This window comes from Octopus bimaculoides, chromosome 2 (genome assembly GCF_046866305.1).
Source record: "Octopus bimaculoides isolate indiv1 chromosome 2, ASM4686630v1, whole genome shotgun sequence".
In the NCBI taxonomy this organism is placed as follows: Eukaryota; Metazoa; Mollusca; class Cephalopoda; order Octopoda; family Octopodidae; genus Octopus; species Octopus bimaculoides.
The window spans coordinates 100,837,451-100,852,450 of record NC_142929.1 but is presented as its reverse complement, the minus strand read 5'-3'; the positions used below and the strand labels follow the sequence as shown (position 1 = coordinate 100,852,450).

Sequence of the window (15,000 nt, the reverse complement as noted above, 5' to 3'; positions counted from 1 at the left end):
GCCCACGGTCACTCGGAGAGCCACTGTCACTAGCTACGCTGATGACACAAACCTATCTCAGGCAATAAAGAATCCTGATGATATTGTAAGCCTACAGAATGACCTAAATGCAATATATGAGTGGGCAGAGCAAAACAATATGCAGTTCAATGCGGAAAAATTTCAAGTACTGCGCTACAAGGCCACAAGTACCTCCCAACTGGCATACACAGGACCTGGAGGTACTGCAATCCCAGAACCACAAGCCGTGAGAGACCTGGGCATTAACATGTGTAGTGATGCATCATTTCACATGCACATTGTCAAGTTGACAGCAAAGTGCAGACAGCTGGCGGGGTGGATACTGAGGACATTCCGTACAAGGGATCAAAAAGTCATGTTGACTCTATGGAAGACATTTGTCCTGAGCCGCCTAGACTATTGCTCTCAGTTGTGGTCACCACACAGTGTCAAACGGACAGCAGAACTCGAGGCAATTCAGAGGCACTATACAAAAAAGATCGCCACAGCCCAGCAGATGAACTACAGGGAGCGACTGCAGGCACTAGGTCTCTACTCCCTGGAACGCAGGCGGGAGAGATATGTAATAATATACATATGGAAAATACTGGAAGGACTGGTGCCGAACTTTGGCATCAAGTACTACAGGAATGCCCGCACGGGTCGCCACTGCATGGTGCCAAAGGTGCCGTCCACTGCATCTCACATAAGAACGAGATACTGCAGCAGCCTCGGTTTCAGAGGACCTCAGCTCTTCAATGCCCTGCCAAAACATTTGAGAGACCTGCAAGACACGGATGTGGAGGTCTACAAGACAAAACTCGACGCTTTCCTCACCACGATACCAGACGAACCAATGGCTTGAAATGAGACACAGTTTAGGGCAGCGATGTCAAATTCTCTTATACACCAGATGTGCCATCAAAACTCTTCATTAGACTATATCAGGTGCAGGAGAAGAGCCATGCAAGGAACGTGAAGAGAGCAAAGCATAAAGACAGAAAATCACGGTGGTGCTCCAGCATGACCACAACCACTTGGCTGAAACCCATAAATAAATAAATAAATAAATAAATATATATATATATATATATATATATACATACATATATATATATACATACATATATATATACATACATATATATATACATACATATATATATACATACATATATATATACATACATATATATATACATACATATATATATACATACATATATATATACATACATATATATATACATACATACATACATACATACATACATACATACATACATATATATATATATATATATATATATATATATATATATATATATATATATATATATATATATATATATATACATACATACATACATAAAATTACATCAGGTTTGGTAAAAAAAAAAGGTGATCACGTACCTACCTCGTCGCTGTTGTGATTACAGACAGAGAGAGACAAAAAGTTTTATATGAATTAAGCACATGTATTAAATGTTGATTTGAAGGCTTAATATGTAACTGTAAATGTCTTGCAACGTCGCAACTGCTACGATAACTGGTAATTGAACGGTAAATGTTTAAAATAGGATGATCTTAGGGCTATCACATTATATATAACTATTAATTTCCAGTACCGCTGCCGTAGTCTCCTTTAGAGAGACTTAGAAATATTAATAACTCTATTTCTGAAAACCAGTGGATAGATTCCACTGAAATTAGATAAATAACCTTCGAGCAGATAGTCAGCAGCGCCGCCTGGCTAAGGCTTGGCTGCTCTGCATTGACAAGGGGCAACACCCTGAAACTAGTCTAGTCTGCAGATGCCAAACCAGCAGGGGGACACTGCTGACCTCCCCTGTTCGAAGGTTATAAAGGACACAGGTTTCGTGTGTCACATAGCTAGCTAGAGGCGATGGCTTCTTGGAGCTAATTCACGGCAGCTTTCGTCCTAATTTTGGGACTGCCATGTTGGCTTGGCGATAACTATTAATTTCCAGTACCGCTGCCGTAGTCTCCTTTAGAGAGACTTAGAAATATTAATAACTCTATTTCTGAAAACCAGTGGATAGATTCCACTGAAATTAGATAAATAACCTTCGAGCAGATAGTCAGCAGCGCCGCCTGGCTAAGGCTTGGCTGCTCTGCATTGACAAGGGGCAACACCCTGAAACTAGTCTAGTCTGCAGATGCCAAACCAGCAGGGGGACACTGCTGACCTCCCCTGTTCGAAGGTTATAAAGGACACAGGTTTCGTGTGTCACATAGCTAGCTAGAGGCGATGGCTTCTTGGAGCTAATTCACGGCAGCTTTCGTCCTAATTTTGGGACTGCCATGTTGGTTTGGCGATAACTATTAATTTCCAGTACCGCTGCCGTAGTCTCCTTTAGAGAGACTTAGAAATATTAATAACTCTATTTCTGAAAACCAGTGGATAGATTCCACTGAAATTAGATAAATAACCTTCGAGCAGATAGTCAGCAGCGCCGCCTGGCTAAGGCTTGGCTGCTCTGCATTGACAAGGGGCAACACCCTGAAACTAGTCTAGTCTGCAGATGCCAAACCAGCAGGGGGACACTGCTGACCTCCCCTGTTCGAAGGTTATAAAGGACACAGGTTTCGTGTGTCACATAGCTAGCTAGAAGCGATGGCTTCTTGGAGCTAATTCACGGCAGCTTTCGTCCTAATTTTGGGACTGCCATGTTGGCTTGGCGATAACTATTAATTTCCAGTACCGCTGCCGTAGTCTCCTTTAGAGAGACTTAGAAATATTAATAACTATATATATATATGTGTGTGTGTGTGTGTGTGTGTGTATGTATATATATATATGTATGTATATCTGCTCTTCCCCATTCATCTTTACTGTTCCTAGTAATTGTAACAGTGTCATTAAGACATCAACACAAAGTAATTTTATTTGAAATCTGATATTAAAATAGTTGCTGTTTCTCTTTTAACGCATTCTCATTAATTCTGTCTTTTGCCCAGAGCATTTCTTTTGCGTTTAATAGAATTTCTAAGAGCCGACGAGAAAATGCAATAATAATAATTTTGTTAAGAATCCGTATATTGTGTTAAAAGTATCGATTTATAACAAAAATAAATATATAAATATGATTAGCTAAGATTCTGAAGTGTGTACAATTCTTTTTCAAAAGGTTAATGACCTAGGCAAAGTGGTGTAGTTGTTGCTGCAACCGAAATTCGAATCCGGCTCTCGTTTATATAGAAGAACCACTCACTGGAAATCAGTTTCTCTTCAGTTGACTGGGAAAGTGTGTAAAACCTCACATTATATGAAATTACTATTTTCCATTTCAAGCACTGATTGCACATAGGGTTTTGTAAAGTCATATATAATGATATTCGCAACAATAACTGTTGCGAATGCTTGGGATTGAGAATGTCAGCAGAAGAAGTGAAGTAAAGCGATTCAGTTATGAATGAGTTAATGTTGAGCTGTGAATAGAGTTAATGTTAAACTATGAATATCTTATGATATTATTTTGTATTATATTATACTTATTTATTGTGCTTTTACTTATTAATTTTTCTATATGTGACAGTGGATTTTCATCTGATTCTTTTCCCTAAAACTATATATATATATATATATATATATATGAATTTTTCAATTTAGTTCACGGACCCTCTGTACTACCTTTGCGGACTACCAGGAATCCGCGGACCACAGGTTGGGAATCACTGGTTTAGAGCATTTCTTCGAGTAGCAGCAGAACCGTCATGAATATATTTGTAAGTATTTCATTTTAAGTCATACATAATCAGCAACTGAAGAGCGCTGAAGTATTTTGTCGTTCTGAAGGGAAAGTATAAACTTTGCCTTGCGGCTTTCGATAATGTTATGAGGCTGCCCTGAAGGATCAGCAGAGATTTTGTGGACTAATATTTTTTTTAAATATCAGGAAATTATAAAATTCTTCTTCTTCTTCTTCTTCTTCTTCTTCGCTGAGAACACATTTGTAAACATATCGATATTTGTTTGAATCAATATTTATGCTATCAATTAAGACTACATTAAGGTCATCTGATGCTCTGCTCTAAGCACGGGCTAACAAAAGTACCACTAGACCATTAAGTCTTAAGCGCCGAACATGAGATAATAATTTCAAAACTCTGTTTTCTTCTAGTTTATCCATCAAGTTAGACCTCACAATTACATTGAATATAACATGTAATACTAGACAGCAATAAACAATATAAGCAAATTATCGATTTATAAGCTGGGTAAAAGGAGAAAATGCAAATTTTCAACTCTTTTAAAAGGGTTCTGGTGTAGATATGCCATTTCTTTGTGGTAAATCCGACTCTGGAAAATTCCCTGTACAATACCCTTTCTTTGGTACTTAACTTCGTACTTATTCAGGCCTATTGTCAATGCCTGTTCACAGTTTTTTGGTTTTACAAAATTTACTCGACTTCTGTCTCCACATAATTCTGTTCATTCGTTTTGTCGTTTCTTTTCTCTGTGAAACAAATATTTTTATTGAGAGAACTGACACTTCTCACTTGCAATTTCTTCTTCTGACATTAAGAATTCTATGGTATTTTCAAAATAATCATATTTTTTTCTAACTGATCTGACTAGGATTGATAAACGCTTTTTTTGTAGAAATGTAACGTAAGAGCATCCAAAACATACTTCGATGAAACAGCACTACTACTACTACTACTACTACTACTGATGCTGCTACTACTACTACTACTACTACTACTGCTAATAATAATAATAATAATAATATTAATAATATTAATAATAATAATAATAATAATAATAAGAAGAAGAAGAAGAAGAAGAAGAATCAAGACAGAGACGAAGAGAGGAAGCAACTGGAAGGATAAAACGATGCACTGTCAGTTCTTTTGAGAGATACCGAAGAACATAGATCCAGATAAAAGATGGATGTGGTTACAAAAAAAGCGACCTGAAATCTGAGTCAACACAGGAACAGAATCTGACAAGACAAATTAAAAATGTACGATGAAACTGTAGAGGCATTCTAACATATTACTGGTAAATTCTAGTTAAGAAAGGGAAGAGAGACAATTCTGAAATTTAAATAAATTAAAATTAAATGAAGGTATGCAATAGGAGTGAGTCCAATGTTAGGTAGCACAAAGACAGCTCCAAACAGACTTCACAATGTCAGTCAAACATATTTTACTTGCCCTTATCAGACCTAAGGTGACCGAGGTGCATAAAGCGTTAAAGTGAATATAAACAATATTAGGTGTGACAATTTATTTATTTATGCATTCCAATTCTTTATGTCTCTCAGTCAGTTTTAGTCTGACTTGTGTTTGCTCTTCTTGTTTAAGACGTTCTTGAAAAACTTCTCCCAGCTTTTAACAATTCAAGTTGTAAATTTTAAAATTATCTCCAAACTGAAGGGAATTAATATAAAATTTACTGAAGGCGTTATTGCTACAGTTTACTGGCATAGACTATTGATGAAGTTTAATGTTTTTCCAAAACGAATATTGTTTGCCGACTTTTGTCTTCTGCAAGTACCGTCAGAACCAGTAAAAGAGTAAAAAGGATGATAGGAAGTATAGCACTAGAATCTCATTTCTGTACTTCTCTTATATAAATAAAGAGCCCTACTGGCAGATTAGATTAGCAATATTGACTGAATTTAATACAATCACAGTCGAAATCACATGCAAACTCACCTAAAACAATGAGAAATGTCATTTTGATTGTCCTGATTCTAGCTTGTGGGATGTGAGTCTTTCTACTGTAATGAGTGTCATATTCAAAACGATGTCCGCTGTTGGAAGTGATACTTTCTTCTCTCTTACCTGGAAAATGTAACGACCATATTTCACACATAAAAATCAAGCGACTGCATTGTGAAAGCAAACATAGTAAAGTTGGGGTTCCTCTGTCAGAGTATATTATAAAGCCCGGTTTAGATACAGTCATGATTTCCTTAAACGGATTTTTGCACCACCATTTCTAATATGCAACTCGAGACAGGGACATAATTTAAATAATAGAAGGTTAAACTAAATTTTTACCGTATCTAGTCTTAGTGTTTTCTTATAAATAACTTAAATTTAACAACACGGTCACTAGACAAACAGCATTTTTAAGGGCATTTTATCGATTAAATCGAACGTAGTTCTTGATTTGTACTCATCAACCCCAGAAGGATGAAAGCAAAGTCGACTTAGAGTAGCTTTGGATTCATCGAGCAAAGTTTAATTTTGTTGTCTGATGTTTGCTCTCAAAGAATTGACGAAAATAAAGAACAATATATTATGGCTCTGTGGTAAGAAGTTTGCTTCCAGACCACTTGGTTTCGGACTCGATCCCACTACGTGGTACTATGGGCAAGTGTCTTCTACTATAGCCCCGGACCAACGAAAGCGTTGTGAGTGGATTTGTTGGACATAAACTGAAAGGAACCCATTGTACACACACACACACTTATATATACATATATATATATATATATATATATATATATATATATATACACACACATATCCATGTGTGTGTGTGTGTGTGTGTGTCTATGTTTGAGTTTGTCCTCCCAAACCACTTGACAACCGGTGTTGGTTTGTTTACGTCCCCGTTACGAAGCAATCCGACAAAAGAGACCGATAGAATAAATACCAGACTTTAAAGCATCTGGTTGGGGTGGTCGATCTGCTCGACTAAACACTTCAAGGCGGCCCCCTCCCAGGATGGCCGCAGTCCAATGAGTGAAACAATTAAAAGATAAAAAGCATAAAAGATAAGAGCAGTTCTTATAGCGAAAGAACATATATCATCTACAGACACACGCAGACACACACACACACACACACACACACACACACACACATACATATGTGTGTGTGTACATATACACACATACTTAAATTCAAGTGTCACCCTCACCAGAATATCAAGAATATTTAGTTTGCGACTGCTTACCATCTTTAATCAATAATAATGATTTTAAAAAAACCCCAGATAGAATGTAATAAATTTTAAAATGTAGTGAATGAGATTTATTACCAATTACCAATCCCTTAAAAATGAAATTCAAAGACGGCTTGAGAAATATTTTTACTTAAATCTTAAAATGAACTAACTGAATGCCGTAAAACTTAGTCTAGCTCTTCACCATTTTTAACTGTAATTTTTAACTTTTATCCAAGTCTACAAATATCTGCAAGAGGAGTGCAGTCGACTGCATAGCTGATACCATACATTTCGTTGACGTTTTCAAAACATTTGTACCATCTCCTACCCTTTCTGTTCGTTGCTCTCACTTAAGACATTTTAACCCCATCCTTTATGCCAGAAGACTTCCTTTCACATCTCTCTTACATTCTCTCCAATTCTATTTATTTAGTCATCCAGTGTTTAATCTTTTTTCTCTTGTACAAATATTTCTTTTTCTCGCGGTACATACACGAATTTATTTGTTTTTATGAACTTTAGACAAAACAAAAAACAAAAGATTCAATTGTAAAACTTACCATCTCCACCATTCCGCCAACTGTGATTTCCTACAGCTCTGAGTTTCCATTCATTCTTGCCATTTTGCCAAATGATGTAAATAATTGTAACATAGCAAAACAATATCAAGAGGGCCGGGATGAATAATGCTACAAAGCTCACAATAGTAAAGTATATCTGGAAATACCAAACGAAATAATGCTGTTTAGTAACATTTTGTTGAGTAAAGGCAACTGATACTACAACAAGATAACTATATTTCATCTATCTGGCCTATTACGTGATTATAAGCAATTAAGAATACGAGTTTCTACTCATAAAGAAGAAATCCTGACTAATTATTTTGCAAATGATGTCAGAGCCATCACTATGTTCCCAGATCCATGAAATAATTATTGATTTCAAATTTCAGCACAAAGCCAGAAATTTCCGGAGAGGTGTAAGTCGATTACATGGACTCCCGTGTTCAACTGGTACTTGTTTTATTGCCCCACAAAAGATAAAAAAAAGTCGCCTTCGACGAAATTTGAACTCACAACGTAAAGGCGAACAAAATGTCGGTAAGCATGTTGCCCAATGGGTTAACAATTGTGCCAGCACACCACATTAACCCATAAACTCATTATTAGCAACGTCCTACTACATAAAATTTGCGCAGTTAAATCCTGTTAAAAGATTATTGGAAATGAAATTATGTATAGCTGATATTTTCTTTGTTACTTGTTAAAATATTAACTTGCCAGATAATGGTCCAATTTTACCAGTATCCAATTTATCAAGTGACATTTTCTCGTTAGTACCTAGAAATTGTAATATTTTTGTTATTTTAAACATAATTTAATGTTCAGCTGAACAATAAATCAAATTATATAAACTATGATTTCTCCACGAAATAAAGATTATACCCGATATGTTTTATTCATTTCAAATCCAAATGTAATAAATGACGATTGGAAAGAACTGAATCTTCATAAACTGTAAATTTAATATTTTTATACTAACAAGACGCTGAAGGTACTAATTCCCGCATATCATTGTTAATTGTTATGTCTGTTTTTAACGATTAATGCTTCAACAATACTTTTCAAATAGCTATAAACACAAATGCAAACTTCATTTAATAATTTAAATTCTACATCCTTCTTTCTTAAGATGAATGTTTGCAATAATGAAATCAATTTCGTATTCCAATGAGATCTAATACAAACTTAGAGAAAAAGATTTCTCTGGTAGAAGTTTAAAACCCGTGCATATCGAGATTTTATCTTTCTTGGAGACTACAACCGGAGATAGATTATATATTACTCTATTTGAAAAGAAAGACACAGTTAATTACCACTGGCATCCTGCCGGAAAAGGTCGCGAATTCAATCAGAATATCAAACAAAGAAAACACAAGACTGTAATTTAGTGGGAATTTTAATTTAATGATTCTATTCTTAGGTATCTAGTTAATTGTTCTGATAACATTCACAATAATCATATCCTTATAGAGTTGACTTTCTGAAATATTTACAATTATAATGAATGTCTTACACTATCTCAGAAGTCTAGCATCTAATCAAAAGGAGTCAGGATCGATCACATGATATAAATAAAATTTAGAATGGTTTTATTATCCCAGACAAAAAACAATTATTTATGCGCAAATAGCAGAATTTTTTTCAATTCTTTATTTGTTTGCAGCTAAAATCACAGCGTGAAAAAATTGCATAAAATTTCAGTTCATGTATTAATATTATTATGGCCAGTAATTAGTATTATTTCTATCAATATTTTATAAATACAAATTACTGAAAACAGATTAAATTAGCTAAAGTTGGTTCTGGCAAGTTTAAAAATGGAAAGCTGTACTTTGGCACTTTATTTACTTCACGAGAAGTACAATATGGTGTTGTACAGAATGACATTCATAAAACTTCAACATTTTTCTGTTACATACCACATAATCAATAGTACTACATGAAGACATTTGTTAAACATATAAATGAAATAAAAACCAAAACAACTATATATTCACTAAACTTAATGTCGATGCTTTATGTAGAAGGAAAACAGCAATATTTGGCTTCAACTCTCCTAAGATGAAACAAATATTTTATTTATGGATATTTAAATTGTTATATCTAATTACAACTTTCGAATGAAAGATTTCCAATTTATTAAAATAAAATAATTTACACTTTTGTCTGTATTTTAATAGAAAATATAGTAAAAACTTTCTATACAAAGAAAGATGGTGCTCAATATATTGTTCAAATATGCTCAGCTATTATTATCTTACTTAAAAACGTTATTAAAGTGACTGCAATATGCATCAAAAAATGAAAACAATATATTACACAGTTATTGTGATAGAATAATTTATATAAAATAAAAAGAAAAGAAAGAATAGAAATAAATACAATGTGGCAATACAGCGTGTAATCATGTTTTGTATTGAGTTTTAATATTTTCAAACTGTAGCACAAGAGGAAACCATTTCGAATGAAATTTCTGAAGGGAAATAAGATAACTTTATGAAGAGGTAGAGCAAAAAAGGGAAATGAGGTACAGTAACAATTACATAGAAAGAAAGATTACTCAAATTCACAACAAAAATGAGTTCAAATCGAAACATAATACTATTTAGAATCAGGTATTGTAGATATCTTGTAACAGAAAAATGTTCTTGTAGACTTCGTCTGTTATGCTTTTGTAGATACATGTTAGAAAAGTAACTGACCGAGTACTTAAGAGCAAACAGTATCCAGAGCCCCAAGTCAGAGTATTCTACGTTCAGGCCGCGAGTACTAGACTTTAAAGACACATGTTGAATTTACTGACAGATACATTAATTTAGGACAGTGAATACATAAAATCTATTTAACAATTGAGTGGATATAGCTTTAAAGGGAGAATTTCATTAAATCAGACGAGTGAGCTCTTCGGTAATTCATCTGATAGGTATCTGTGTTTAATTCCCATAGATTTAGACGAATGAGAAATTACCGCAGGAAATCTTATCACTGGCTAACTTGAACAAAGAATCTGGAAGTCAATGATTCACTATTCCTTTTAAAGGGATATAGCTGATTACAACAATATGATACTTCACCATAAGGCACATACTTAGACTTGGGTGGACCCGGTAATTGAAAGCAAAGTGTTTTGGTTAGGGATACATCGCAGTACCGGTATATGATACGAACCAACTACTCGTCTGATTATTCAGTACGCTATCGACATGGCTATTTGTATTCTCATAAGAACAAATCTTCGTATAAAATAGCTTTATGTACTTCTAGCACTACAAAACTCTGAAATATATGAACTAAAGATTTATAAACATTTCAACTGAAACTTATGAAATTATGAATCTTTTTTCAAATTGTAATTCATAAAACCCGCGAACATGCTACAGTAAACTTTATAGAAGATGATCAGTTCTTTTATAGTTATATTATTAACAAATCTTTCTCATGTTTCTTCTAAACCGACAAGTTAGTTTCAGTGTTTCTCCTCTTCCACTATCATAACATCTTCACAATTTTTATCTTTAAGTTTTACATATAAATTTGTTTAAATTATCTAAAACGATAAGATTATACACTCTGTAAATAGTATTGTTAATTTTTACATAAAGCTTAAATATATTTCAAATTTTTATAATCGTATAAAATTTAGCAGTCCGATTCATAAAATTTAATACTTGCATATTATAGAGAAATATAATTTAAGCATAAAGAAAAGGAAAGAATATTTTCTATAATTTATGTTATTGAATTTTAGTAATGATATCGCTCCGATATATATACTGTCTATATGTTTTGTATGAAATATAAGTGTATCCCAATGCTGTTGCAGATACTGATGGAGCACTTTAGGGAAGCATGATTTGATATTAATAGATACAAATTTAAATGTGAAACAATAATTACTCTCTATGCTATTTGAAACCGCCTGCTAACTTTTTGAAGATATAAATTTTGAATGAAAATTTTGATAATTATTTAAATCTCGGACAGTTCCTACTCAATATTAATAGTCCAAATCAGTCAATATGTCTGTGAAATATGCTACGAATCTTTCCAGATGAAAAAGCCTCTCAGAATTCGATGCAGACTGGAATAGTGCATTGGAAGAGGCTTCAGTCACACAATCTTCACACTGTCATTTTCTAAGCATTTTCCCTATCCAATCCTTAAAAACTTTGGTATAATCATCAAGACAACATGATCTTACATACGAAGGGTTCACCAGTGCCATATACAGTTAATTACTTACCCTCAGGGAAAATATGATTCAATCAATAGCTAGCAAGAATCTTGAACAGTGTGGACTATCAGCTCCCGTATGAACTGCAGCTACAGCTCAGTCGAGAGATTCTTTAGGCAACTAGCTACTTATGACCTTTAACAAATGGAACCCTGCATCTTGCTTCCAGATTATAAAAAAAAACTAGACAATTATCAAAGATTTGGTGTCATCTAACTTTAGAAGAAGCGCTTCTGATGGAACTGGCCAAGCATTTTTGATCAACCTAAGTTTTTCAAAAGTTTACTTCACTAAAGCAGATCACATCAGCAGTCTGCCTGAGTATGAAACAATCTCAAAAGTAGCACACATCTTTGAAACCCAGAAAATTTTCGTTATATTTTACTAAATTCCATTGTATTTTCCAGTCAACAAATCTATAATTCTTTCATCGAAAACGTAATTGAAATTATCTGTTGGAAGACAGATTCCAGCAGGTTTAATTCCTTACTCTTTCAACTGTATCTTGTAAGGTTTATGGCTGCCGAGAATTTTGATTGCATTCGTTTCCCAAGAGGTTATAGTAAGGGAGAATCTATATTGTTTAACAACAGTTGCCAAATAAATTTAAATTAATACGAAAATCTTGTTTAAGAATACCTTCCACATATACTTTGGGAGGTTCATCCAGCATTGATAATTATCAATACATATGTCTATTTGTTCTGTAAATATCATCAGAGGAGTTGGTAAAATCACTGCAAACACCCATGCACTGGTCACCAATAGCTTGCTGAGGCGAGCTGCAAGAAGAAAAATAATATTGCTTTAAATGAGTAGAGTTAAGTTTCATTGTTTGTTTTATTTTTCTTTATGCTAAAAATAAATATACAACACGCCGTACTACTCAAGAACTCACTCTAGAGTACTTGCACCTCATTGTACTGTCATTGTTCTCAGTTAAACTTACTTAGATACAAAAGAACTATGGCTATAATTAAGAGAGCATTGAACTAAATGCGGTGGGGTATATGTTTCGGCTCTTTACACGGTGAGTTCAAATCTCGCTGGATCAACTTAGCCTTTTATCCTTTCGGATTCCATAAAATAAAGTACCATTAGGGTCAATATAATCGATAGCCCTTTCCCTGAAACGTCCTGATTTTTGTTCCGAAATTAGAAAGTCATTATTATTATTATTATTATTATTATGTAGTGACGGAGAAGAGCGACGGCGTTCTCAGGGAGACTCTAGACGTCGACGAAAACGAACTGGCCAGTCTATTCCGGAGTACAGTTTCTTACCCTCTGTGCCAACGTGTCTGTAGTCGACGCCATGTTTTAAGTATGTATGTATGTATGTATGTATGTATGTATGTATGTATGTATGACATGGATAGATAACGTAATGTTACATTTAAACTATATTTAAATACAGTAATAGTAATGTGATACAAACTTCCTACCATGAAGTAGTATATGTAACTAAACAAGAAAACATTAATTATAAATCGGAAGATATCCAAACTCTATCCATAAGAAAATTTACAAATTTACAAATTAAAAAGTAATGTTTAAAACACTAGTTTATTTTATTCGACGCACAGCCGATTCAGTCAGGGTAAGCAGTTTCGTGGCGAAAACGACAATTGTTCTAAAATACTGAGAACGGAAAGGAATACTTACAGCTTTGTGAAAATCTCATTGGTCTTGCAATTGCATGGAGACGATCAATACTGAGTGAGACCAAAATAAATGTTGACAATAATGTGATGACAGCCTAGAATATAATCCAAAAACATCAGTTACATGAAAAGTATTTGACATATTTAGAATAACATATGTTTCTTAAAATGTCGAAATCCTTGAACTTAAGAAAAAGAAAGCCTCGTGTAAACTTCAATAGAAAGTTTGGGTTTCTGTACTGTTGGGAAAGTGTCTGAATAAGTTTGTAAATAAAGTTCCTACGTATGTGTGTGTATGCATGCGTGTGTGCATGTGTGTAGCTTCTTGCAACTACTTATCTAAAGTGCTCTGAACAACCTTTATGGCTTTTTATTGTCCCCCAAACCTATTCCCCAAACACTCTAATTCGCAGAACTTTATTTAATTAATCCGTGACACTAATGAATATACTGCTATGCAAATAATGTAAAGCATGCTGATTGATCACGGCATTTAATTTCCATAGGCCGCTGTAAACAACTGTCCTCTTTCTTGCTGTTTGTCTCTCTCTTTGTCTCTCTCTCTCTCTTTCTCCCTCTCTCAGCTAATGAGCTGGTAGTGACGACGAAATTAGTAGAGTATATTCTTAACAACATCCTGCAAAAAATGCCAGGTGCTTTAATCGTCGGTCTAATTCTCACAGTGTTGTATGTCTATTAACCGTACATTTGTAAATTTATTTACGAACTGTAATATAAAAAACAAACAAACCAATGATGCATTAGAAACAAAGCAACCCCACTCTACCCACTTATTACGAGGTAAATGGTTATGTTCTATTATTGCAAGCGGAAGAAGTAATTGAAATGAAATGACTTGACTACTAATGGAGTCTGTGTTAGTAATATCTCGCTCGGAAATTACAGTTCTCTGGTGCTTGCTGCCTGACATACAAAGTGAATGAAAAAAAGATTTTATAACGATTGTAGGTGTCCCTCTCCAAAGAGCAAAATTTGCATGATAACCTAATTAATAGTTTCTAATTTTTACTTAAGTTCAACAATTTTCATGGGTGGGGTAAATTGATTATATCGACCGCAGTATTCAACCGGTATTTATTTCAACGACTCCGAAAGGATGCAAAACAAAGTCGGATCGGCGGTATTGAAGTCAGAACGTAAATAGCCAGAATAAATGCCGCTAAGCACAGGCATTGCTGACCCCTGCTCAGCATGTGCTGCTTTTTTTTCCTATGTATATTTATTTTATTTTCGGTATACATATATCTTTATTTTTAATATATATTTATATATTTATTTAGATTTTTGATGAAAATGATGCTGAAGTTCAGTGACTATTGGCTGTAAAGCGCAATGCCCACAATGTATTGCTGCACAGAGGACTTTCAGCTGTGAGCGAAATCTAGCAGTTTTCCACTATAGTATTGTAAAATCACTACCGCAGCAATCTCTCAGGAAGATGCAGAACACTTGGTAGGAAGATCTTGCTCGTGACGTTCAGGCTGCTGCTGATGCAAATGACAGCAAGAAGCTTTACCATCATATGAAGCAAGTTTGTGGGCCTAAGAGCTTTGGATCAGTTCCTTTGCTTTCCAAGGAGTCTTCTAC

General features: G+C 34.4%; 1 protein-coding gene across 3 annotated transcripts in view; it reads right to left on the bottom strand.

Moving 5' to 3' along the window:
- Positions 1-15,000, bottom strand: part of LOC106868179 (cardioacceleratory peptide receptor) — an 82,792-nt gene that overhangs the window by 39,819 nt on the left and 27,973 nt on the right. For all 3 annotated transcript variants that reach the window (XR_008267189.2, XR_008267191.2, XM_052978516.2), the window contains exons 7-10: positions 13,394-13,487; positions 12,368-12,510; positions 7,492-7,648; positions 5,689-5,817 (exon numbers count right to left, since the gene is read on the bottom strand). Coding sequence is in view for 1 of the 3 variants with exons in the window: in XM_052978516.2 (XP_052834476.1) it covers positions 5,689-5,817; positions 7,492-7,648; positions 12,368-12,510; positions 13,394-13,487 (523 nt within the window). In the remaining 2 variants the exon portion in view is untranslated. The remainder of the gene's footprint in view (positions 1-5,688; positions 5,818-7,491; positions 7,649-12,367; positions 12,511-13,393; positions 13,488-15,000) is intronic.